The sequence below is a fragment of the Nesoenas mayeri genome (assembly GCF_963082525.1).
Source record: "Nesoenas mayeri genome assembly, chromosome: 1".
Classification (NCBI taxonomy): Eukaryota; Metazoa; Chordata; class Aves; order Columbiformes; family Columbidae; genus Nesoenas; species Nesoenas mayeri.
This window is the reverse complement of record NC_137541.1, coordinates 3685920-3712164: the sequence shown is the minus strand read 5'-3', so window position 1 is coordinate 3712164 and position 26245 is coordinate 3685920. Positions and strand designations below refer to the sequence as shown.

The window sequence follows — 26245 nt, the reverse complement described above, 5'->3', positions numbered from 1 at the left end:
GAAAGTGATCACTCTGTGTCTGCATTTTCCTTCCTTTTGCTCACTCTCTCCATGTGAGATCAGGTCTCCAAATTACTAGACAATTACACATAATTGTAAATTATGTGATTTAATAGAAAATCCATGTTTTACTACGCAAAATAAAATTGTGCTCTTATTTAAGAATAAAGTCTCACCACCTCATCAGACTTAGATTTAATCAAAGCTCGGCTCTGGACTATCTGTATTTTCTGAAGAAAAGCAGGCATTCCTAGTGTCAGCCCACCTGAGCCAAGATCTAAGAGAGGTCAAGGGACTAATATTGGCTGGACATAGCTACCAAAGCTAGCTAAGGTGAAGTGAGATGAATATCTCTCAACTGAAGGTGCAAATAAAATAACCTGGTAAGTTCAGAGCACCTTCTGATCATCCTAAAATGTGGACTTAGGGTTTTCTGAGATCAAAGACATGGGAAATAAAGAAATTACAAGGATCATTGAAGACTTGGAACATGCTCTTCATCCCTCAGAGGCTTAGAAGCTCAGTAGATTTAGTGTATCCAGGAAAAAGTGAAAGCCCACAAACACGCTAAGAAGAGATTTCTAATGCTCTTTAATTGATGTTCTTTAATAAAATGGGAAAAGGGTGTAATCTCAGATTAGAAACTAAAGCTGGGCATATGCAATGTATATCTTTCACCATGCAGACAATTACATTTTGAAGCAAATGACTCAGTGACAGGGATTAATTTTCTTTCCCTTGAAATCTTTAAATCAAGTTCATTTTTCTTTGCCTTCTGCTTGCTCAGGAGAAATGGATGCATTAGCTCTAGAGAAGACTTAATAGATCCCTCCACTGTGTACTTCTAGCATATTCCATGGTGCCAAAATCTTCATCGGAGAACAGATTTATTTTATTCTTTTTTTTTTAATTTTTCTGTTGAGGATTATTCTAGACAAGATCCTTGAAATATAGCCTCATAAAGCTGTCACTTGCAGGAAGCCATGGACTTTGCACTGACACAACACCACAAGGTCTCAGGACGTCTCTGGACTTGCTGTGCCCTGATCTGGGAGTCCCTGTGATCACAAGTGTCCTGTGGCCAAGGGCCTCATGTTTGATTTGCCTGAGCTCAGCGCTGGGGACACCCCATATGGCCAAGGGCCCTTTGTGTGCCTGTGCTGGAGCTGGGCAGCTCTGCCGCCAGTGCTAGGGATCAGGGAGAAAGGAGGAGGTGATGGGGAGACAGGGCATGAAGATACCCCTGGGGGAACCCAAGAGTGATGAGGAAGAAACCCCACGATGGACATCACTCTCCTCACAGGGAAAAGCTCAGGGTGGTGACAACTTGCAGTGACATCGTCACCTTTCTGTTGTAGGAAGACTGTTACATTTGTCTTACAACTCAGAGGGATGTTGGAAGGCTGGACATCACTCCAGGGAAAAAGGGGTAGACAACAGGAATTATTTTGTCTAATAGAACAAAGTAAATTGCCCATATCTATTGTCTCCACATTCACAGGCACATTCATGACATGAGACTCATACTTGTCTTCCATTGCTCCCAGACCTCACCTAACCCAAGCAATGGTAAAGCATTGGCACTGTCATCCTACCTTTCAATGAGTGCAGGTGCTTTCAGAGGACAGAAAATCCCTTTGAGAGGCTGGGGATGCTCTGGACATGGGACGGGGCACAATAGAAGTAACCTGTAAGCAGCGTCTTTGCAAACCTGCTTTGTAAGCAGATGTTTCAGCCACAAACCTTGCTGTGTTAGGGGATGTCAGTCTTCAGCAGGGTTACCCTGCTGGGTTGCAAGAACAAATTGTCCCAGAGGGTAAGCATGCCCATCACTGACTTCTTGTCTTTTAAATCCCTTTTGCTAAAAGAGGTTGGACAAGCCCATAGGAAGGTGTGCTCAGAGCACTCACCAGTGTCTTGTAATCAATCTGCTGTCGGATAAGCTTGTCCTCACTCAGCGAGTACCGGGCCTCCCCGGTGATTGAGTCGATGGGACCCTTTTCCATCTGCTGCTTGATGGCACAGAAGAGGGAGAACAGAGGTTCACCAGCACACTCCTGCAAGGGTGAGAGACAATTATGAGGTGAAACAGAAGGTGAGAATTCAACCTATGTAACATCTCAGTGACTGCCACAGTTTGCCATCCCCAGCCACTCGAGACAGATGCATCAGGGGGAATCTGTCTATTTATTCCATACCACCAAGGGTGCAAACAGCCCTCTCGAGTGTCCTGTCATGAGATAAAGTTGCCAGTGCTCCCCAGAAATGTTTGGGCTAGCAGAGCCTTGTAGGAGCTACTCAAGTGATTGCCACCAGGCCAGAGGTTTGCACTTGAGCAGGTGTTGGGATGGGTCCCAGAGGACTTGGAGACAGATCTATAAGGGAGATGAACTTCTGGTTCCCCATATCTTGTGGCAGAGTCCACAGTCTCCCTGAGCACTCTCATGCTGGAGGCAAATAGGGATGGTCAGACAGGAGCCATGACCCAGGGGAGATGTGCCCCTGGATCTGTATGGTTGCATTGGTGATCTCAGATGTATGTGACCCAGCACAGGACAGCAACAAGCATCACACAGGCAGGGCCAGCAAAGCACACCTCTCCTGAATTTCTCCTTCCCATCATTCACACCCATTGGACTCCTTTTCCTACACTTTTCCTGGCCTTTCCTCCCTTGCTGCCCACGCTCTGCACATTTGCTGCCCTGTACCCCTCCTTATGTTTTCTTCTATTGCCTCCCTCCCCCTTCATCTCTCCATCCTTCCTCCCCTCCTCGCCCTTTCCTCTTGCAATGTGTCCCAACTCAATGAGAGAGGTCATTTTCCTCTGGTGTAAATCCCAGCAAAAACAAGTTAATAATCTGAAGCAAAGTGGCCCCTTTCTCAGTTCCTATACCTGTCTCCCACTTAATTAGCTTATCTACCAGCAGCATATTGCTTCTGTGTGCCTGTCTCTTGCCCTTATCAGGCCTCTGTTCAGGCTAAGGCAAGAAGACAAGTAGCTGAGTGGGAGAAAAAAGCCTATTATAAAAGTGGTGCTTTGGAGAGTCACCTCCTTATATCCTTTCCTTTCAGCTGGAGGCAGGAATCTGATACTGAAGTCACTGAAATTACCTTCCAGGGACCTTCAAATCTCTCCCATGTGTTCGTCCTTGGACAGGTTGTGTCTGGGGAATGTTCAGGGCAATGGGATTGATTTGTAAAGCCTTGAATTGCCAGGCAGAGGGTGGCTGTAGTGTCCAAATGGGGCTGTAAGGTGTAAGAATATCTAGCAACTGCATTAGGAATCACAGAATCATAGAACAGTTTGGGTTGGAAGGGATCTCCAATGCTGACCCAGTCCAACCCCTGCCATGAACAGGGACATCTTCACCAGCTCAGGTTGCTCAGAGCCCCGTCCAGCCTGGCCTGAGATGTCTCCAGGGGTGGTTCATCTACCACCCCTCTGGCCGACCTGGGCCAGGCTCTCACCACCCTCAGGGGCAACAATTTCTTCCTCATGTCTGGCCTGAGGAATAGAGGACAATTGCAGAGACTAGTTTCTTTCAAAAAGCCTCCCCAAGGAGGCATTCCAGGAGGAATGGGAGTACTCAGGGGGTATCTCAGATCTTTTAACTGCTTTGCTGATGAGCATCCTGCAAAGCCAATGCTATCTCCTGCTGGGATACAAAGCAACAATAGTCTCAGCCCCTGATGCAGCAGTCAGATTCAAATGGCATATTGCATCCAGCCCTTTGTACTCAGAGGGTACTTGGCCATACCCAGGGCAGGCTCAAGGCAGCCTTTAGGGCAGGCTCAAGGCAGACTTTAGGCGAAGAAGAGCTTGGGCTCGGCCCTAAACTAAACTAATCAGGGATCTGGTTATGGTATGGATAAAGCAGGTTAAGTATGGTGGAGGTACTGAGTGTAGTGGAGTCTCTGGGCATCAGTACTGCCTTTGAACAGGAGTGGTAGGAGATGTCCAGCCACTATACATTGAAAATATGGATTACCATGTTATGGAGAACTGAGTCTGGTAGTAAAATTAGAGCATTTTCAATATACATCTTCCCCAGGCTCTGAAATTCATGTTTCAACACTGACTCTTAAATCTCACCACTGTCCAGGAATAAGACCAACAGGCTGCCTCTCTAACAAACCGTCCCTCTTTGTCCTCCCTGGATCAGAAAACAGTCCTTCTCCCATTAGGCAGTGAGTTCTCTCTTGAAAATAAAAGCCTTTTCCTTTATACTTGGGAAGTTTTTGCCCCAACTGAACCTTACCAAGAAGAAATGTATTAAAGCAGTTGTTCATCCAGGCATGATGCTCCTCTTACCTTGAGGAACTTGTACAGAAGGAAGGTGAACCAGTTGGTGAGCATCTTCTCAGCCACAGACTCTGTCCTAAAACAAACCCAGGAGAAAAAACAATTTGGAAATGATTTAGTCATGCTGGTCATATAAAATGACTAGTCAAAAGATTGGCTTTGTCCATGTTACTGTCCACACTCCTGAGACCCATGGCAAGTTTGGCATAACACCATCAGGATTAAGTGTGTCTTAGGCTCTCTGTTCTAGCTTTGGACTCAGTAAACTTTCAGGTAAATCTTTACTATCCTTCTGATTGTCCTGTGACTAGAGAAGTCCCTGTATCTCTATGTCTCAGTTTCTCCACCAATGAAATAAAGATAACAACATTTGAGGGAACATTCTCAGAGGAGGTCAGGAAGGATAGATCTATCAAAAATTAGGAGCTCGGATTTAGGCCTTATGACAAGCAGGCCAGATAAATACTTAGAACTAAATCACCAGAGAATAGTTATCTGGCACTGATTATCTCCCTGGCATTTGGGAGCGATTATACTCCTCAATGTGGAGCATTCACAGAGCTCTTCCTGTTGCCCTTGAACACTCTGTCTTCACCCAAACAAAAATCCATCTTGAGTCTTCAGGGTGAACTTTTCCCACAGAAGGAATGACTCAGAACTCTAGACATCAGCAGCACGGGATAAATCTGTGATGGCTCCAGTACATGCACTGATGTTGCTCAAGAAGAAAGCAAAGTGTCTGTTTAGATGAACTGAAGTGGGTCTTCCTTGTCCTAGCTATCACCAAAGCCACCCAGGGGTTCTCTCTTAGGGCTGCATCTTGCTTTTTAGCTTCCCTGGTCCTTCAGCATAAAGTTGATCTTGCTTCCTCTGGAGCATGAGACTTGCAAGGGGAAGGGCTTACATCACTGGAGCTGTGTGCTTGGAACCAGCCAGCAACCTTGTCTGAAAATAGTGTCCTGTTACACCAACACAGAATAGATGATGGTCTAGTTAAACACAGCTGATCTTTAGCCTGGTGTCCATAAACGTTTCTCTGTTCTCACAGGCACATCTCACTTAGATGATGGGGAAAGCCCTTGAGGTGCTGGAGCAAGTTGAGAGAAGGGAATGGAGATGATGAAGGGGCTGGAACACAAGTGTAATGGGAACAGCTGAGGGACCTGAGGGGTTCAGCTGGAGAACAGGAGCTGAGGGGAGACCTTCTGATCTCTGAACTGCCTGAAAGGAGCTTGAAGCATGGAGGGAGGTGGTCTCTTCTCCCAAGTTGCAAGTGATAGGACAAGAGGAAATGGCCTCAAGTTATGCCAGGAGACAGTTAGATTGCATATTAGGAAAAATTTATTCCCAAAAAGGTTTGTCAGGTATTGGAACAGGTTGCCCAGGGCAGTAGTGGAGTCACCATCCCTGGAAGGATTGAATAGATGGAGAGAAGAGGTTCTTAGGGACATGGGTTAGTGCCAGGGGTGGGTTAATGGTTGGACTCTATGATCTTGAGGTTTTCTTCCAACCAAAATGATTCTGTGATTCTGTGATGGTGAGGGAGGGAGTGATAACAGTGGTGTTTGTTGTCGTTTCTCTTCTCTTGCCTGCATCCGGAGGAAGAGGTGATAGTCCCAGTTTGCTACCAGATTAAAGTTGTATTTTCTTTGTCTACAGTCATCATTGCTGTGTCTATCCCCAGAGACTACCTCTCTCAAAACCAGGTTATTTGCCCTTTATTCTCCTTGGCCAATATCACCGAGCTGCTGTCCTCCACTGGTCATGGTATGATATTCAGTTCCAGCAATCCCCATGCTCATCATGGTCTGAGATCCTCACACAGCATGTCATTCAGAGAAGTGCTCTTTCCGATGCTCCCAGGTGTCACACGTGGGACCCACAATATGGTGCAAACTTAGCATTACCGTGAGAAAGAGAAATGAAATTGCATTGTGTTGTTGCTCTCTGCCCTGATGACTTTGGTCTCTTCAAGGCTGTAGATGTCATGTGAGATGAACACTGGACACAGGTGAGGTGGGAAAATCATTCCAGCCAGCAACTTCCTTCTGTCAAATACCCCCCAAAACAGCACTGCGGAAAGGTGTTGGATGATTCTCTTCCATCCACAGAGTCACAAGGAGGTAGGGGAAGCATCAAGTTGAATCCAGCTGCTCCAAATAACTATCTGGTAACCTCACACATATTTGAATCTCAAGGCACTGAGCTGTTCACTTGTTCATCTGTAGACTCTGTTCTGGTGCCTCTCAGTGGAGGACATTCATCTCAGAGTACAAACCACATCTCTGAATTTTCCTTATGTTTTCAGAGCTTGGAACAGTGGACGTGCCTTCTCTGCTCACTGGCTCTCCTTCCAATAGCCACATGTCATTTCCAACAAAGAGGACTGGAATTAGAGCAGAACTGGAAGAAGGAGAAAGGGGAAGATGGGATGGTCAGGACAACTCAGGAATCAACAACCAGAGAATATAAAGAGATGGGGAAAAGGGAAGAAAATGGAGGAAAAAAAGGGAGGAGACAGTCTGAAGGAAGCAGTGCCATCCAGCATCAGAGGAGAAGCACAGAGAAGAAGCCTAGGGACAGCTGGAGGGAGGTCACCAGCCAGTCTGTAGGGCTTGAATCACATCAGAGAGTCAACTGATACCAGAGCAAAGTCCAGTCTCTGCCCTTGGCTTTGCTACCCTGAATGTCAGGGAGTGCCTTCTCCTCCTTTTTTAGCTGGTTCTCCATAGAGGGCTGTGTGCCAGATGAAAACCCTCCCAGCAGGCGACACAGATCTCTTCCCTGCCCAAGCTGTCCATCACAATCAGCTGAGGGCTCCTCAAAGTTGGCTCTGAGCAGTGGCAAAGGGCATCCACCTCCAGTAGACTCACTCCTGATTTTACTTAGGGTCCTGACTTGATTCAGAGTGATTGGTTCAGACCATGAAAAGAGGATGAATATGACACTAAAGGAAGAAGAGGCAGCACTTCCCTAGGCAGAGAAAGCAGATTAATTACAAAGCAGTAGATTTCTAATTCACGTGTTCCCGTACAACTCTGGTGGTTAAACCTTAGACCTGACCAAGAAGCACCAACCCAAACTTGTGCCTGATATGAAACCACCTCTGTTGTCTTGCTCAGCACTGCTAGTGGCTTCAACAAACTCCCTCTGCACCAATGCTCAGGGAGAGACAGAAGATCCCAAAACCAGCTGAAGAAGACTCTCCATATGTCTGTATTTATCTCATAAACAAGAAACACAGAAGGGCAGTCCATGTCTCAGACAGGAGAAGGCATCAGTTGACTTACCAGGGATATAAAACCACCTTTTCAATGTGAAATAAGTCCTACACCATGCAATTGAAATTTTCAGGTTAAAAGGAAACATAAGTGTGAATGAATGTCTTAAGTACACAAAGAGTCCAAAGTAAGGATTAGGAGTCACGGGCTCCTGCTGGCTTTATGAAGTTTTCTGGAAGATCCGCATTAAAATCCACACAAAATCACACAGAATGTTAGGGATTGGAAGGGACCTCAAAGGATCATCTAGTCCAATCCCCCTGCTGGAGCAGGAACACCCAGATGAGGTTACACAGGAAGGTGTCCAGGTGGGTTTGAATGTCTGCAGAGAAGGAGACTCCACAACCTCCTTGGGCAGCCTGGTCCAGGCTCTGGCACCCTTACTGAGAAGAAGTTTCTTCTCAAATTTAAGTGGAACCTCTTGTGTTCCAGTTTGAATCCATTACCCCTTGTCCTGCTGTTGGTTGTCACCATCCTCCTGACACTCACCCTTTATATATCTGTAAACATTAATGAGGTCAGCCATCAGTCTCCTCTTCTCCAAGCTCCAGAGCCCCAGCTCCCTCAGCCTTTCCTCACACAGGAGATGCTCCACTCCCTTCAGCATCTTTGTTGCCCTTTATTGTTCAGTTCTGTAACTTTTAATCATTGACTACTTTTCGGTTGGGGTGGAGATGAAGCAAGACCTACATACACAGTTGCTGAAAAGAATGCTCTGTTGGGAAGTCTTAAATGAGCAGGAAACCAGAAAGGGAAAGAAATCTAGTGTTTGTTCAGCCCTACTTGCCTTATTCACCCCTCTCTGCAAATGGCTTCATACCAGACCTATGGGGTCACACGAACTGGTGCTGTACACCAGCCTGATTTCACATCCTGCTACACAGAAAAAAAATCAAGCAAATTTGCTCTTTTCCTCCAAAGATGAGTAGGATGCTTAAATTAAACAGTGGGGCATCAGCTGCCCAGCCCAGCTTACTCCAGCCCCAGGAATCCTCACCTCCGGAGCAGCAGCTTGGGGTGGTTCTTGCTCTCCAGATTTTTGTCTATGAGGTCAGCCAAGAGCTGTTTGAGGACATCAGTGGCGTACTCCAACTTGCTCTGCAGCACCGTCATGATCAGTGAGGCCACGTTACCACGGTCCCGCATGGAGAAGCTGCGCTGGGACTCCAGCGTGCGGATGAAGGACAACAGGAAAACCTTGTTGTTGATGAGCTGGGCAAAGAGCTTCAGGCCTTTCTCCACCCGTTCCTGCCTGTAGCCAGGGACCTGCAGGAGAAGAAAGGGAATTTATACCTTTTAGTTACTGCCTGCTGTGAGATCTCTCCCAAATGGGTTACACACCCCTTGTTATCTCTCTACCTTCATCCCTCCAGCTCCTCCAACTATACAGTTTGACATCAAGCAGAAGTAAGTTCTGACATAGGGAAAAGGTGTTTCAAACAGCAGAAATGATGATAATAATAATAATAATAATAATAATAATAATAAGAAGAAGAAGAAGAAGAAGAAGAAGGAAGAAGAAGAAGAAGAAGGAAGAAGAAGAAGAAGAAGAAGAAGAAAAAGAAGAAGCTAGTCTTGCATCTAGCAGGCAGGTGAGTCCTCCTTTCTGCATCACAGGATTGTCCTCTAAAAAGGAAGAGACTTCATATGTCATCTGATGGTTAGGAAGTCTGAGAGCCCTCCTAGACATGACCAGATGGTTACTTCCCAACTCTATGTTTCCCTCCCTGAGCAGTACATCAAAACCAGATTGCTAATGTCCAGATGTGGTAACATACTATATTGTATTTTTATTGTGGTTAGACTGAGACTTCACTCTATCTTCACCAAACACCTCTTTTTAATCCTTGCAAGAAACCTGCTTACAGATATTTGGGGTTCAGCTTTAAGAAACTGAGAGAAGCAACAAGAAAGTGAATGGGGAAGAAAGCACAGGGTCAGGTTTTGAGAAGATGAAGAGATGCAGTGAGGCAGTGGGTGAGATCATGGGTATGCAGCTGGGCCTATTTTTGAAGAACTAGGTAGATGAAGGTGTGAGAGGACCTGTCTTACAGGTCCCACTGCAGTATGACCCCCTGTCTTGGGAGGTGAGATGGTTTAGAGACAGGTTCATAAGTCTCCAATATATTTGTCTGCTGCGTGAGGCTGGTGAACTAGTTTTTATAAGGAACAATTTAGGACCTCGACACTGGACTCGGGGCTCCAGAATCAACAGTGGGTTTTACCCTTTCCAGTCTTTCTGTTCCTAGATGAAAATGCAGCCCAAACAGAGATCCCGAAACTAATTTCTCCATGCGGCTGAAGCTGTTCCAGCCTTTAAAATATCTTCCCTGGAAGCTGGTGGGTCTCAACACAGAGCAACACATGTCACTGGGACATGTATGTGTTAATAACCAAACAGATTTGGCACTTTAATCCAAAACAAATTGGCATGCTTAAACAACCAAGTAATGCAAGGCCTCTTAAAATGTCATTGCTTTTTCATTCTGAAAATTAGAGCTCTTAACTCTTTTTGCATACAACAAATAAATCACTTAGCAAATAGCTTGAGACAACCAACCAACCACTACCATCCATTCTGTCAATAATTATTTTTAACTCACTTGCTTGAACATTTAATATTGTCTATCCCCGGGTTATTATGGAGAATTAAAAAAATAACAAGGAAAGTATTTTCTACTGCATCTGGAAGCAGTTAATTAGCAAATGAACTGGAAATAAGTAAGACCAGCTCACTATGGGATCTATGCTGGGTCCTTTTCTGGCTGCTACAGAGAAGGGAGCAGAATAGGAACCACTTTCCTTGATATGTTGGTAGCCAAAGATCTTGACACCGAAAGAGCCTTTGAAGATTTACAGAGGATTAAGGGGGAAAAAAAAAAGCTGAATGAAATGAAAGGAAGAAGAGATCAAAAGTGACAGATTGAAACATTAGCTCAGTGTGTCTCTGTATGTATCTGCATATGGGAGCATCCATGCTAAAGCCTCTACAGGGATCAAATGCTCTTCTGTGGTCAACTGGCTGGGGTTAATGAATATAGGGATTGTAATTGGCTGTGGATATGATGAAAGTGTTCGTGTGTGTGTGTATATACATATATGAGAAAGATTCATCACCCCTTGTCTCTTGTGCTCATTTGTTGACGCTGCTGAGCTACTTTTCCTGAGGGAAAGCAGCTCGAGGGCATCCTACCTGCTCCCCAAAGGCAAATATCTACGGTAGTCAGTGTGTAAGTCAGCCCCTACCCAATCACACAAGTCCTTGCTGCTGATGGACTAGGTTTTTTAATGGTTCTCTCCATATCGTTTGATGAATTTTGGCTCTCCTGATGGGAAGGAGCAAAGACGAGCAGGTATGTCTGATTACACGGCCAGCCGAGCATGGTATTGCCTGTGCCAACTCCTGTTCCTCCTCTCTGCCAACTAACCCTGGTCTTGGCCTCCAGCAATCTCACCAGCCCATGCCAGAGCTTCTCTGATGCTGAGCACTTGCCAAAAACTTTGCAGAGAGCTCAGTCAACGACCTCCATGGCCTTGGCCATGGTGTATCCCCTGCTTCTCTGGCCTAGGTGCCCCTAGAGCAGAGCCTGTCCATCTGCCAAAGCCTGAAGGAGTTTTGGAGCATGGGCAGACCTCAGCCAGGGTCCCATCAAACTCATTGTTGAAAGTGAGGTAATGCAGGTTGTATCAGAACCCAACAGTGCTGGGCAGCTTCTCATTGTCCTCCCATCACAGTGATCTGGAGAGTTGGGGTAAAGGAGGTAGATGCGGGCAGGGTATGGGCAGACTGATGCTGTGTTTCTCTGACTTTCCTGCAAACCACAGAGCACATCAAAGATATACCTCCTTTGGTTAATGCAGGTTATTTCTATAAGTGTTACCAGGAAAAAAAGTCTCAGTAGTGTCAGGGTTGTGCAAAGCTGAGGTGACACTGGCAGCTACTTTGCTCTGCCATACAACTTTTTTCCTGGTCCCTGCACATCTGTAACTAATAAATCCAGTCTAAGAACCAAACCTCAGCAGGATGAAGACCAAGGAGGAGCTTAATACAGTAGACCTAATGCACACAGGTCTATGAGAATCTTCCAAATAGATGAGTGATCAAACAGAATTTAACATCTAAGATATCTGCAATTACCTTCCCCTTTCAACTTGGATTTTTAATGAGGTAATATCACTGGTAAGGCACGGCATTGTAAAGTATCATGTCCCCACCATTGACACAATATCTCTTGCATTCAGGACAGAACAGGGAGGCATGAGAGGAGACAGAAGTAGGAGATGTTGATTTCTTACCTCCAGATCCCTCAGGACTGGATGATCTTCAATACCAGGGAAAAGCACCCTCATAGTATAGGTTCGGTAATCGAGGAAGGGGATCCCAGCTCCATCCAGATCGCTTGTCAGCTCGTGAATATCCGTCTGTAGTTCTGCAAAGGCTAACACCAAAAAAGAACGACTCATGTAGCAATGACAGTCCAGATCTCACTCATTGTGATGGGAAAATCCCTCAGGCTCATGTGCATGAGTCTGAAGTATAAGTGGAGAAGCAACATTTGGAGAAGAAGAAGAAGGTGGACTAGAGCAGTTTCACCTTTCCTACAACACAATATTCCCAGGGACGTGCCAAGGTTCTCCCTGGACTGTGAGTTAGCAAATACAGCTTGGACAGAGTGGAAGGACACTGGACTTAGGGAAAATAGGCAAAGTCAAATGAGAACCAGGTTTAAGCCAGACTGACAGGGTTCAACATTCCTGTTCCTTGGTAATACTTTGGCTCAAAGCTTAGTAGCTGGATATCTCCCTTCTACCAACACGGTGTCAACCTTCCTTCCTCATTCAACCTTCTTTGTACTATCCTACCTTCTTTACACTCCAGTGCCACCCTTGACTCCAGGTTGTCCATCTGCATCTGCAGACGCTTGAGGGTCAGGTCGCTTTCTCTGGATTTGCGCTTGTACGCAATCAACACGGCCACGATGAAGATGATGAGCAGCCCACCAGCCACCGCAATGCTGACTATAGCTGGCAAGCTGAGAGGACTGTCTGGGGAGATGTAGACCATCCCTGGGGAGAACTCCATCCCTCCTACACGAGCCTAGAGGGAAAGCAGGAAAAAGTCACATTGAAACTGACGAACAAACAAGAACACAGTGAAACATTTCCCTGTCTAAGGTTGAATTACAACCTCCCCTTCTCTCCCAAGATAAACAAGGCATGAGGTACTTGGATAGAGAGTGGCTAAAAAACACTTGAAATGTCATGTAGAAGCAACTCTGTTGGTAGAGTGACCATGAACACAACCAACAAAGGACGCCTGGTGAGACGAATCTCACCAGTCTCAATGTCCTGGCTACAAAGAAGTTTGGGGTTCATTATGGATTTCCCATTCCCTGTCCCAAACATCTATGTTGTTCTGGACTGCCCTGATGACACTTAGTCCCAAAATGTACACGGGACACAGAGTTCATGGTTATGGTCTGATGAGTCATAAACTCATATGGGACAAGGGACATCTGACCAAGACATCTGGCACAGCAGCAGTCAGGAGAGTGGAAACATAATCAGACTCACAATTTGCTTTTGACTCTTCAAACAGAGAAAACTGTATCTGGAAGCCACTGGTATAGGAAAAAAAAACCAACAAAATTCACAGAGGCTGGTCAATGCTCTTTACACCTCCTCTTCTAGCCACACATTGGCAGGGTGACTGCAGATCAGTGGAAAAGGAGCTGAACACAACTTTCTGCTTTCCATGCACTCCTAGAGGTTCCCAGGGCTGCTGTCAGGCTCTGGGACAAGATGCTGTGTGAAAACATTTCCTTTACCAGCCAGAAATAAACCCTGCAGGCAGCGATGCTGCAAGCCCAACAAAACACTCCACTGAAGCACTGCTGTTAGGAGCTCACTTTTACAACACAAACACCACTCCCAACAGTAATCCCATGAGGTACTGCTTTCTCAAGGCTACTACAAGTTTGTTAAAGACTATTTGTAGAGTAGGATAAGTTCGAGTGGCATGAGGAAAAGCATTGCTGACTAACATGAGGTATAAAAATAAGGCTTCTAGAACTGTGCTGTTGTAGGGGAACACTGGTTATAGATCAACATAAAGACAGGAAAATGCCAGGGAAAGAGCTTGCAGGATCGTGACATCATGACGAGCCACATCACCTCAGCTGAGCTTTGTCATAGAGAGGCACAGCAGGCCCTGCACAAAGTGTGACATTTTGTTGCCAGGAAGAAATGCAGCCAAGACCCCATGACTGTGTGCTTCCCCCTCCCACTGCAACAAGGACCATTGCAGCACGTAAGTGAACCTTTTTTCTTTCTTTTTTATGGAGTCTTTCTCACCTTCCCAGCTCACACAGCAAATAGTGGAACTATCCTTTACAACCCAACCTGAGCCTTCCATTTCACTAAACAACAGTTTGGCCACTTGTTAAAACTATTAGTTGTGATTGTGTTCTAAATGGTGCTATGGCAGAGCCACACTTTCTCACGCGAAGTCTTCGGGGCCACATGTAGCACTTCAGTAGTTCTTGCTGTGCAAAACTTAGCTGTGGTAGCATCTTTCCTAGTGCAAGTTTGCCCTGGCTAAAGGTGTCTACCTTAGGAAGAGAAGAATTTTTCCCTGAATTTCAATCACTAGATTGGACCATCTCTCCATTCACGATACAAAGAGTCCAGTGTGACTTTCCATATGTAATTGCCTACATTAGATACCAGCAACTCTTCAAATGTACTCCACTCCATTGTAGACTTTCTCCAACATAATTACTCATGGATTTTCCTCGTGTCTCTTCCTTGGAAAAGAGCTTGCCTCTGAGTTTTAGTTAATCTTTCTTAATCATTACTTAGACCTTTTAGTTCCTTTCTATTTTATTTTTCAAATATTTAACTCTGCCATTGTATAAAAGATAGCTTAACTAGATTAAAAACTTCTTGACTTCAACGTGTGTCATTGTCATTTTTCCTTCACTTAGAAATAATCTCAGTGTTGCAATGGTTGATTCAGTCTCATGGTCTCCTCTCAGACTTAGGCCACTCCACTTTGCAAGAAAGGGTTTGTTCAGCATTTTACTCAAGGTCACACAGCAAATCATTTGCAGAAACATGAGAAGGACTTGGGAGAGCCACCTGTCAATTATCTTGACTGTCAAAGTGACATGCATGTGGAACATGGGAATACATTTTGCATGAACCCATGCAATAGAGCTGCTGTGCTATGCTGGAGGAGACATTTCCCAGCCCAGCTGTCCCCCTGGTAAGTTCCAGATGCAAAGTCCAACTTAAGCACTGGCCTCCATCACAGGTGACCTTCTGTAGTTGGTTCCCAGCCCAGATGCTGTCAAAGGGTTGCCTCAGTGTTGGCAGTTGAAGGAGAAATCTGTAATTTCCCCCTAACACTGATGCTCATTAACAGGCTTCAATGCAATCATCTTGCCATGTTTCCAGCAGCATCTCTTGTTTGATCAACGTCCTCAAAGAGGGATTATTTTATTCTCTATGGCTTCGCTTAAGCTGTCCCAAACTGCAGGAGCAGGGGAGTCTTCCCAATTAGTAAGACCTGACCAGATGTTCATCTTCCCTGATCCCCAGGGGTTGATTATTGCTCACCTGGCTTTGATTTTTCTCTCTCCAAGATTGGCTTTGTCCATTTCTGACTAACCATATGTTTAATTATATTCATGAAAATGACAGGGAACATATATTGCCTTGTTCAAAAGCTTTGGTATTCACACAGGGAAAATCTCTCACTTCATTATTGCTCCTTTTGGAGTGTCTTAATGTACTTTACAATGAAGTGAGAGCCACAGTATATTTGCATGTCTGAAAAAGATTATTACCTCTATTTTCCAGATGACAAACTTCAGCACAGAGAAGTTAAGTAGCCAGTATGAGTTCTCGCAGAAACAGTCACAAAAGAGACTCAAAATGGTCACCGCAAGCTCCCTATTTTCTAAAAGTCCTCAGAAAACTCTCTTTTTAAAGATACATGCAGTGTGATTCCATCAATGTCTATGATCCCACTGCACTGAAATAAATAAATGTGTGACAGATAGAGCTTTGAAAGGGCAACAGAGAGATAGAAAAAAGCAGATCGCAAGGAATGAGGAACATTGATCATCTATATGTCTGGTGTCAGTTGTTAGCTTTTGCTGGGTTTCCACTCACAGCTTGGCACAACTCAAACACGTTTGCTGATGTGCTGTTTATCAAGCAGTAACATTGAGGAATGTAAATTACTGAAGGGAAAGTAAAGAAGGAGTGAATAAATCAATGGCGAGAGGAGGAAAAGCTCTCTCAGATGTAATCACTAGGTCAATTTTTCACAAGTTCCAGAAAGGATAGGCAGGAGTATACTAAGTGGTATTGATGTCAAAACCTCAAACTCCCGTCACACTAGTCTATAGTTTGCATTTATTTTTCTCCTACATAAAGGCAAACTTTAGCCACCAGCATGTTAGTAATTTCTGAATTTAACAAAGTATGTCATGTAGGGAACATGTTACGTATATGAACCCACATGAGCACCCTGGGTTCACACAGTCTGTACAAAAACAAAACAGAGACAAACTTTCCTAAAAGGTTTTGATTATGAAAGGTTTCTCACTGTCCATAAAGATCTCCAGGTTATTCTTCTACTTCTCCAAGTTACTTTTGATGGTGATATTACATCAAGAATGGTCCCTGATGTTTATGGTATCTACAGAAAATGGTGAGGTAAACTCCTGGTAGATCTCTGCCAGCTCTTCAACATTGGTGTGACCTCCCAACCCACCCAAGTAGGAAAGGCTGATGAGTTTCAAGCACCACTTACCATCACCTTGTGCCGTCCAATGAGGTTTGGGGACTCACACAGTAGTTGCACATCTGATACGGTCACCGCACAGGGCTTCTCACCAACCAGAACGGTGTAGTTCAGCTTGGCATTCCCTCCTGCCACGGGTGGGATCAGGTTCTTGCCCTGGATAGAAAGGAATATCACCCCCACACCCCCCAAAAAAATTAAAAAATCAGGAAAGAGTTTGTCTTCCACCTCTAGTTTGTTCCTGTGACACAGGGGTTAAAATTGCACTTTACATTTGTGGTTTGTTAGCACAGAGGAGAAGGTGATTTAGAAAGTCACGCAGAGGACAGCATAAATGGCTACAGACTGTAATCAGTCAAAACAGCGTGTCCTTCTCTTCTCTCTCTGGAACTAAATGAGAAACTTTGCACACAAGTCTTACACAAACCCCCTCACAAAACCTATTTGGGCAAGTAAGACAGACTCCTTCCCAAACATGCAAGAAGTTATTCTGCAGGCACAGTCATTTATTTGCGTATGCACCACATACAAGTGCTGACATGGAAACGTTCAATCATAAAATTCCTTCTCTATATTGCTGCCCAGATTACAGAAATTACAAAGGACTAGTGTAGGTTTTAAGCAGGAGTGAGAGGAAGGTCTCAAAAACCCAAGAAAGAAAATAGACTTGGGTATTTAATTGCCAGCCCTGTTGCAGTGGTAGAAAATGTTCTTCTCTGGTGAAAAGCAGTGGGTACGAGTTTAGGCAGTACACAGGTAGGTGCACCGGGAGTTTATGTTTTCTAGTTATGGGTATCGGCAGATGCTGAGCAGTGATTGGTGTTTGCAGATTCTGACTCTGATATGATGTGATATGGTAGGTGCAATGAGTAGAGAAAATCTCTGGGTTGCATTCCGGATACCACTGTGATTTGTCGGGTGCTGGCAGACACCGAGAGGCAATAGGCAGCATGTTTTTGCCCTTCCTCATCCAGACCTTGGTCTCCATCTCACCTTCAGTATAATGGGACTTCCCGGCTTCAGTTCCAGGATCCCTGAGGGATTGAAAACCTCAAAGATTGGGTTTGGGTAGTAGGTGAAGTTGGTTTTGTTTAGAATCAGCAGGGACTGCACGTTGTCAAGAATGAAGCCAAACTCCTCTGGACGCTCAGCAAGTTCAGACTGGTGATTGGGGTCAACAGCCAGCGCTGGAGCCTGGCAGGTCATCTCTGTGCTGTTCTGCACCTCACAGTCCTGGAGGGAGACACCCAACACAAGGAGAGTTTATGGAAAATGCCACCAACCCTGTTTCAGATCACAGAATGACTGGGGTCAGAAGGGACCTCTGGAGATCATCCAGTCCAGCCCACCTGCTAAAGCAGGTTCACCAGAGCAGATCACACAGGAAGGTGTCCAGGTGGGTTTGAATGTCTCCAGAGAAGGAGACTCCACAACCTCTCTGGGCAGCCTGGGCCAGACTCTGGCACCTCAAAGGAAAGAAGTTTCTCCTCATATTCAGATGGAACCACCCTGTGCTTCAGTCTGTGCCCGTTGCCCCTAATCCTGTTGTGGGGCACCACTGAAAAGAGTCTAGTCCATCTTCTTGGGACCACCATCCTGGTGGGCCAATACTTCCCAGTGAAACGGTAGCCTACCTACTGCTGAAAGGCAGGAGAAGCAGAGCTCCTTGGTTATTGTGAGACAAGATGGTGCTTCCCAGCTTCAAAACATGACCCATACCCATCAGGCATGTGAGGTTGGGAAGGGATTAGGAAAGTTTTGTTGAGGAGCTTTCCTGGAGGAGCTCAGCCTCTGAGGTTGCCAGTGTCAGCATCTTCCCATAACCTCATTTCCACCTGGAAACAGAAAGTCTTTTGTTTTTGTTTTTAATACAGCAGAGACTAATCAAAGCCACCCTGTAATTAGCTCTCACACTTTGGGGATCACTCAAGTGTATGTCCAGTGAATGCTCAGTTGTGTCCAATATTAGTGTTTAAACATCAGATTACCTGAAATGAAGGAAGCTGGAGTGCTGAAGACAGCAGGGCAGGTCTTAGAAGATGCTGAAGTTGGGTTCTAGTCCTGCCAAAGACTTGGGTTTTTTTGTATATTTGAGAGGTGGGTAATAGATTTTGCAAGGTGTTTTATCCTGACTGCCATTTTAAATAGCTAGGAATTAGATGTCTGGTTGTGCTTCAGGATCTGAGCCTTCATCTTTCTACATCGCAGTTGCTACCACAATGTACCTGGTCTCACCAGGAACCAAGAGGCTCTATGGGGAAACAGCATCAGCTCAACGGGATCCCAGTTGTGCTTGACATGAGAATATTTTCCAAACTAGTCTGATATCTCCAGCACTGAGAGCACATTCATTATCACAGCTAGCACAGCTCAAGTGTTAATATTACTTTGGCTCAAATCAGTGACTTGGATCAGCCAGTTTCATACTGTAAAGCAAGTCAGGTGTTCTTTGCTGTAACAGCTCTTAGGAGGAAGAAAAAGCACCAAAGTGTTTCACAGCGTAAAACTGATGGGCAGTTCTACGTGAGCATGTATGAGACGATGAATAGGCTTCATCAACTGCACAATAGCATGATTGCCTGAGCCCACTGTGTCACACAAAACCTGGAGTCTGCTGGAAGAATAAGATGAAGTCAGGAAAGCTTCTAATTCTGCGGGAAAGCTAATGAAGTGTTTGGCTGTGCTGTACCCAGAAATACAATGTATTACCAAAACATACCTATGAATACACACAATAAGTTGGATCAGGGTTCATGAGAGACTGGAAGATTGTGAGTCAAGATTCACATCAGACCCAGAAAGAAGTCTCAACAGATATTTCCTGAATCTGGTGAGGTGTGAGAGGTGGCAAAATTGCTTTGTGTTTGGCTTTATGCAGGGAGATATTAGATCATGGCAGAGCTGAGCTAAGACCAAGATCTAAGTCTCTCAATTTGCAAATGAATCTACCTCATATTCCTGCATTTTCTTTTTGGATCTACCACAGTTTCACCATTGCTAATGTGTCAGCAGATGATTTTAATGTCCACAAAGTGCTTTGAGTACCTTGGGTGGAAAACCCAAGGATGGATCCTAAAACCTGAGAAATGCAGAGGAGCTGCACTTCCTACCATAACCCCTCAGTATTTTTTATTTTTGGAGTCTCTTCTTTTGGGAAGTCCTTTGACACTTGGTCTCAGAAAGTGGCCATACACAGCCAACACCTTTTCAGATAGTGTTGCATGGCCTCATCCTCCAACCTACTGTGGGTACCAGTAAATGCTGCTTGCTCCTGAGTTTACTAATTAGAGATCCTAAACTTAGATATTTTACCACTCTATCTGGAGCTGCTCATCAGCTACTGGTAACTGGCTCCTTCTGAGTGAATTGTGCTCCTAGACCTTGGTGAGGCTCCACTGACCTGAGCTGATTCTGATTCCTCAGGTGAATTAGGCTGTAAATCTAGCTGGTTAAACCTGCATACACCCTTGCAGGATCCCAAATAGTCCAGGGAGTGGACACAGTAGTACCAAAGAGTGTTATTCACAGTCCCACCCAATTCTAGCATGCCCAGCTAATTACTTGAATCTGAGTTTACTTATGCATAGATATGCCTGATAAATACCATAGGTTGTACATTGGCCAGTAAAGAGAACAAGGATCCTTGATCCAACAGAAGAAACAGGCTCAGCAGAGACCAGAATCTGAGCAACCCTTCATGACATCTATCTCCTTTCTTGCTTTGGTCCAATGCTCCTTCATGAAGAGAGGATGGGGTAATCTTTCTGAAAGCAAGTCATGCCCTCTTTTCTGGATGCAATATGATATTTCAGCTTCCAGAGCTGCTAGACAGCCTCTGTCACCACCTTGGACATGTCCCCTCCTGTGACTGATTGCCAGCTCAGCAGTCATACTCACATTGACATGTTCCTTTCCACCGTGCTTAGCCCGGATCTGAGGGTTTTGGATCAGGTCTAGGTGAGTTCCCCACACTGCAATTGGTGTGTTGCCACTAGGGAAGAAGAAATGGAAGAAAAGCATGAACCCATCTAATAGATATCAGGACTGATTGCACGAGCAATGGGTGATCTGTAGTCCTAAATGTTGATTGCAAAATGTCTGACCACATCCAACAGTCCCATTGGAAAAACAAAACAAAACATATAATTTTTCATTCTTTTATTCATAAGTGGAGAAAGAAGAACAACCACATGCTTGCTAAAGTTGTCTCATCAAGCAGCATCTGGGTGTTTTTCATTGTTTGACTCAGCAATCACAAGCTTCAGTAACGAGAAGAAAAAAGGGAAATCTAACAGAAGCTCACCAGAATGATCCATAGACTGTATTTCCTATATCACTTAATGAAGGGAGCCAAAAAAACCCTCATAGATACTGTCTTGTGCAAGCAACTCTTGAGGATTCAGTGCTACCTTGGTGGCTGTAGTCCCATCTTGCTTATTAAACCTGTTATAAAAATATCACCTTAAACAAGATAATGTCTTAGTAAACCCACTTCAGTGCTGGCAGGAACCCGGTCCTGCAACATCTAGAAGAAACAAAGTCTTCAGCCTTGGTGTGCTCAGGGCGTGAGCTTGATTTCCATTTGGTGACCCAGGCAGATAAGCTCTTGCATGTGTTTTAGAACCAACATATTTGTTGAGTTTCCAACAAATTTCCAACAGAAATTTCCAGTCAGTGTATCCCTTTGCTCAGATAAGGACTTAATTCCTGAGAAAATGAATCATACAAGCCATGACCCTGCATTTGGCAGATTTTCTTGCTTTTATAACATCTCTAAACCCAGGCTAAGATGGGATATGTACATGGAGCCCTTCTCATTCCATGCAATAAGTGTCGGTAGAAGGAAACAGCTTTCAGAAACACCATACTTTCCTTTCTCTTGCCTCTTCAGCTGCAGCCATCAGAGCTATTTGTGGGACTTTGGGGAGCGGAGGGAAGGCAGGAAGGAAACTGCAGAGGAGCTGATGTGTGTGTTGGCTTTGAACCCTGTGTTGCGAGGAAGGGTTCACCATGGGCGCCTTTGGTCATCCCAGACCAAAACAGCATTGCTCTACCAGGGTGACCTCTGATGCAAGGTCTGAAGGGGTAAGAGTTCTCCAAGAAAGCAAAACCTTCAGCTGCCAGGGCTTACACAGCCAGGGTAGGATGAGGAAATGTCATCACCAACCCCATCTCTGAGGGCTTCCCAGGCTGAGGAGTGTTTTTGGTTTCGGCACCTGCCTCCTTAAAGCCCCTTGGAAGCTGTCCAGGCTGTAGGTTTATTTCCTGGAGCACTCTACTGAGAAAGGGAGGACAAGTCACGCGGAAATTGGTGGGATTGGGAAAAAAAAGCTCAGAATCCCTTTCCTGCCTCCAGATAAAGATACACATACAGGAAGAGAGAAAGAAGTGCATTTTAAATGAAAGAAACACTAGAAAATAAATGCATTGTGAAGAAGCAGCATGTGTTGGCCAACAGATCTCCCCCAGCTCTGACTTTTGCTTTCAATTTTCCTCATTTCTCTTCCTTTATTAATCATAGAATCACAGGAATAGTTTGGGTGAGAAGGGACCTTCAAAGCTCATCCAGTGCCACCCCTGCCATGAGCAGGGACATCTTCAGCAGCTCAGGTTGCTCAGAGCCCCATCCAGCCTGGCCTGGGATGTCTCCAGGGATGGTCCATCCACCACCTCTCTGGCCAACCTGGGCCAGGCTCCCACCACCCTCAGTGTAAAAAAATTCTTTTTCATATCTAACCTGAATCTCCCATCTTTTCATTTTCTTTTTTATTTTTTTTTAATTTATTAATTATTATGAATCTCTGCTGTTCAAACTAGAAGAGATTTTCTATCTTTACTCAGCTGAGATGTTAACATGTTCCAGACATATCAAATGTGTGTGCATATGTATAGATATACGAGTGTATGCATATATACATAAATCCTTTTATTTAATCAACCAAGCCTGTGCACACAGTTTTAAACCCAGGTGTTAAAAATTCTGTATTTAGTTTGGAAACTGAGCTTGCAGGCTCAGACCACAGTCACTAAGCACAGCCACAGCACTGGATCAGAGAGGGGCTTTTTCTCTGAAAAAAAAGCCAGAGTAGTTTTGTTTGCTGAAAACACAAAATGAGCACCAAACCCTCTGTGGCTTGCAAATGAAGCAAATACAACTGTTGCTTGCCTTTGCATGAAAACCATTAGACATTTTCTTCTGTGTCTGCAGGTGAATGCCCAGTCACAGCTATTTATCGCCCAGGTCAGATCAGAGACCAAATAGATACAGCTGGCCAGCAAAATAACAGAGGTACCAGGATTATGAGTTTTCTTAATTTAACTCCTTATTGTCCTTATATTGTCCCAAAAGGTCTGATCATAATTTTCTGTCTGCAGACTCAGATAATTCCTGGACATAAACCAAATTCAGATCAAAAGTGTTAATAGAGCCTCATAAAATTCTAGTTACCTGCCAGCCCAGTGCAATTCCATTTTTTTTTTCTCTTTTTTGGCTACGGGAATAAATTAGTAGTAATCTTTTCTTTATTGTCTTGGAAAATGGCACTTGAGAAGGTTTTAAGCCAGGCTCCATACATTCATTCACTGATTTTGCAAAGCTGGTTTAGTAGCAATCATCTATCCCTCAAAACGGCTTAGCCCCACAGCCAGGAGTGATGAATCAGAGCAGCACAGTGGATTTGCTGTAATGAATCATATCACATAACAAATATACCGAGAAACAGCCTCCTCGGTCTATCTTCAGATCCACATGTCTTGACTAACTCATTTCTTGCTTGGTTCTCAGGACTGGAGTTGGCTGCACTTTCATTCAGCTCTGTGTGGGGGCTTTACTCTTATATTAATTTGTCTCCATTATGATCAGCTGGATGAAGCTCCATCGCTATAGTTATAGTGCTTAAAACTGTCCTTGACACCCTGAACCACAGTGGTAACGCTGGTTATTGTATTTCTGCACTCTCCTCCAAGGTTATGCCCCTTTGGAGTCCAAAAAAAAGATGATGAAGGTAGAGGTGGGTAGATCTGGTTAAAATTTGGCACCTGCTGTCACTCAGATGCTTTTAGATTTCACAGACACAACAGGGAGCAAAGTTTAGTCGTTGTACCTGAATGATGAGACAGGCAGAGTCCCAGTCATCCATTCTGGTAGCTACACTCCCTGCAAATAAGTTGGAATCCACTAAACAAGTATCTCTTCTTAATTTCCTTTACACAGGGAGGTGGGACAGGAGGTCTAAAGCAGGAAGCAATGGGATGTAGAGTCTCTGCATCCCCAGGTTGGGCCAAGTTTTGACAATACACCAGAAGCATCTCCCTGGCTGCTTCTTTGTCTCTTGCTGGCAGCAGAGGAAACAAGGAGCAAATGGGATCTGGAGAACTTCTCCTCTCACCTCCAAGCCAGACCAGAAGCCAGACAGAGGAAGGTCCCTGTGCTGTAACTTACATGGAGATCATAGAACCATAGAATCATTTTGGTTGGAAGAGATCCTCAAGATCGAGTCCAACCATTAACCCAACACTGGCACTAAACCACGTCCTTAAGAACCTCATCTGTGTGTTCAACCCCTCCAGGGATGATGACTCCACCACCGCCCTGGGCAGCCTGTTTCAGTGCCCGACAGCTCTTTCCAAATTTACTCTCCTGTCAGTCTTGTACCTTTTAACTGGCACTGAACTCACTTTAGTAAGGAACAGAGTAAAGCAATTTCACATTTCACTGATAACCTGAACTCTGACTGAAAATAAAACCCCCAAATGGAAAATCCGGACACTAAAGCTCCAAGCCAAATGTGTAAAGATTCAATCCAGCTAAATCAGTAAATTCCCTCATGGTAATTAAATGCACTAATTGATTTGTGAAAACATCTTCTGGATGGGAGCTCAACTGGGGGGATTTACAAGCCTTGCTCCTAATCCCAGATACTCCAATCAGTCCGGTTTGACAGGGGAGCAAAGAGCTGCTGCGGATGAATGAGAGGTGACCAAGATTTCTTATTTTGTATCTTTTCAAGGAAATGCCAGTGCATTTAATGACTGATTTCTGCAGACTTCTGAAAGCATTTGGGTATCGGTTTGGTGCTTTCCACAAGCAGGGCAAATACTCCTCATGAACTCTCTGAATTCACCCAAGCAGCATCAATGGGGCAAAGAGCAAAAGGGAAGTCTAACTAGGAGGAAGGTGTTTGATAGGGCAGGGACCAGGGTTCCTTTTGTATTTCATCTCAAGGGACAGCCCTGGGGCTTTCAGGTATGATGACCAAAGAAGAAATGCTTAGTCCTAAGCCAGCAAATATATAAAAGCTTTGGAAAATGTGGGAATTACTGCTTTCAAACCCAAGGGAGATTCACTTAGCTAAACACAGTAATATCATTTATACCTGGGTTTAAGAGATCACTGCTGCCACACAAAGTTGTAGACCCAGCCTAGTGGGACCTGAGACACAGTCATGATGAGAACCACTAGGAATAGCAGCTTTTGGGGATACAATTGCGCAGTTTAACCAGCCCCAGTAATCTGTAATGATACTCAGACAGAGCACCCTGGGGCTGGAGATAAACCCCGAGCTGCAGTAAAGAGGGAGAAAGCTTCAACACTATGATGGAGACTTGCTGCACCTACCTTTGTAATCAAAGCATGAAGCCTCCGAGACAAGATTCTGGCGAACCTTTTCTGTTGGATTTTGCTGCATTAAGCCAGGGAGTTTTGTTCTGCTAGTGAAGACGGGATGCATGATCATTGAGGTTTGGACTACACAGATTTTGTTTGCAGAAAGGACACTGCTCCTGCCCAACCCTCACTAGACTCTGGAAATTTTATCCTGGGCTACAAATGGCCACAGATACACATTGAGCATCCAAGGTGTGACAATGAATGCACAAGGCATTGCTGGACTTTTACTCTTCCAAGAAGGAAGCCCATCAGCCCTCGTGGTCTTGGGCTCTTGAAAGGAGTTCTACACAAATCTATTTCCCAATGAATGCAATGCTTGGAAAGCACTTTTTTTTGTATCAGGGATGAAGATGAACACACTAGGGCTGCATTAGAAAACCATGGGAGGAAGTAGAGGGTCCAAGGGATGCTCACCTGAAGATGCTCCACTCAGGCTCAATCCTCAGAATGGTTGGATCCTCCACATATTCATACTGCAATTCCTGATGTATCTTGGCCTTGTCCACTCTCACGGACACCTTCACCTTCTCGAAGCCTTCATCTGAGGCAGTGGTGTTACAGACAATTTGCTTGGTGGATCTCCTGTGAGTAGAAGCAAGTAAATATAAACAAGGCAGTGCCAGGAACAAACTAATGAGGCCACAAAGAGACCAGACACTCTTATATCCAGTGACCTTAACCTATGCACCATGAGGTGGTGAAACTCACTGCTACATGAATATGCTGTGAATTGCATGATGCATTTATCTGAGGAACCGACATTCTGTTTTCAGTAGTTTAAATAAATCTGAAAAAGCCAACATTTCTCAGGTCTCAGAGTGAAACCTAAACCCCAAAGGAAGTCCAAACCAGATCTCTCTCCAGAAGTATTTCTGTGTGATTAAATACCTGATGCATGTTTCCTTCCTGCCTGCAGACATATGCATCAGCAGCTCATAAAAAAGGGGTATTTGCACCTCAGCTTTCCAGTCTGGGATAATAAAGATTACTTTGCATTACAACTGCAAACCTTCTTTAAGTGCAGTTTGCAGCATGTCTGGGACCTTTGCATGGGAGGTGCTAATGTAGTGGGAAGCATTTTATGATTATACTCAAAGAGTATTCTGCATAAATCTTCCCCTTTGGGCAGGGCTCAAAACTAACTCCAGGTCTGAATTTTGCCTTGGCCATTACATTCC

The 26245-nt window shown here is 44.7% G+C and overlaps 1 protein-coding gene across 1 annotated transcript in view; it reads right to left on the bottom strand.

Moving 5' to 3' along the window:
* The window catches only part of PLXNA4 (plexin A4), a gene marked incomplete at its 3' end in the record, with an annotated part of 457578 nt that overhangs the window by 35972 nt on the left and 395361 nt on the right, over positions 1-26245 (bottom strand). Inside the window, exons 15-23 of the mRNA XM_080363684.1 lie at positions 25482-25649; positions 20297-20390; positions 17393-17632; positions 16409-16555; positions 12448-12682; positions 11881-12023; positions 8582-8850; positions 4313-4379; positions 1911-2057 (exon numbers count right to left, since the gene is read on the bottom strand). Of these exons, the coding sequence (XP_080219810.1) occupies positions 1911-2057; positions 4313-4379; positions 8582-8850; positions 11881-12023; positions 12448-12682; positions 16409-16555; positions 17393-17632; positions 20297-20390; positions 25482-25649 (1510 nt within the window). The remainder of the gene's footprint in view (positions 1-1910; positions 2058-4312; positions 4380-8581; positions 8851-11880; positions 12024-12447; positions 12683-16408; positions 16556-17392; positions 17633-20296; positions 20391-25481; positions 25650-26245) is intronic.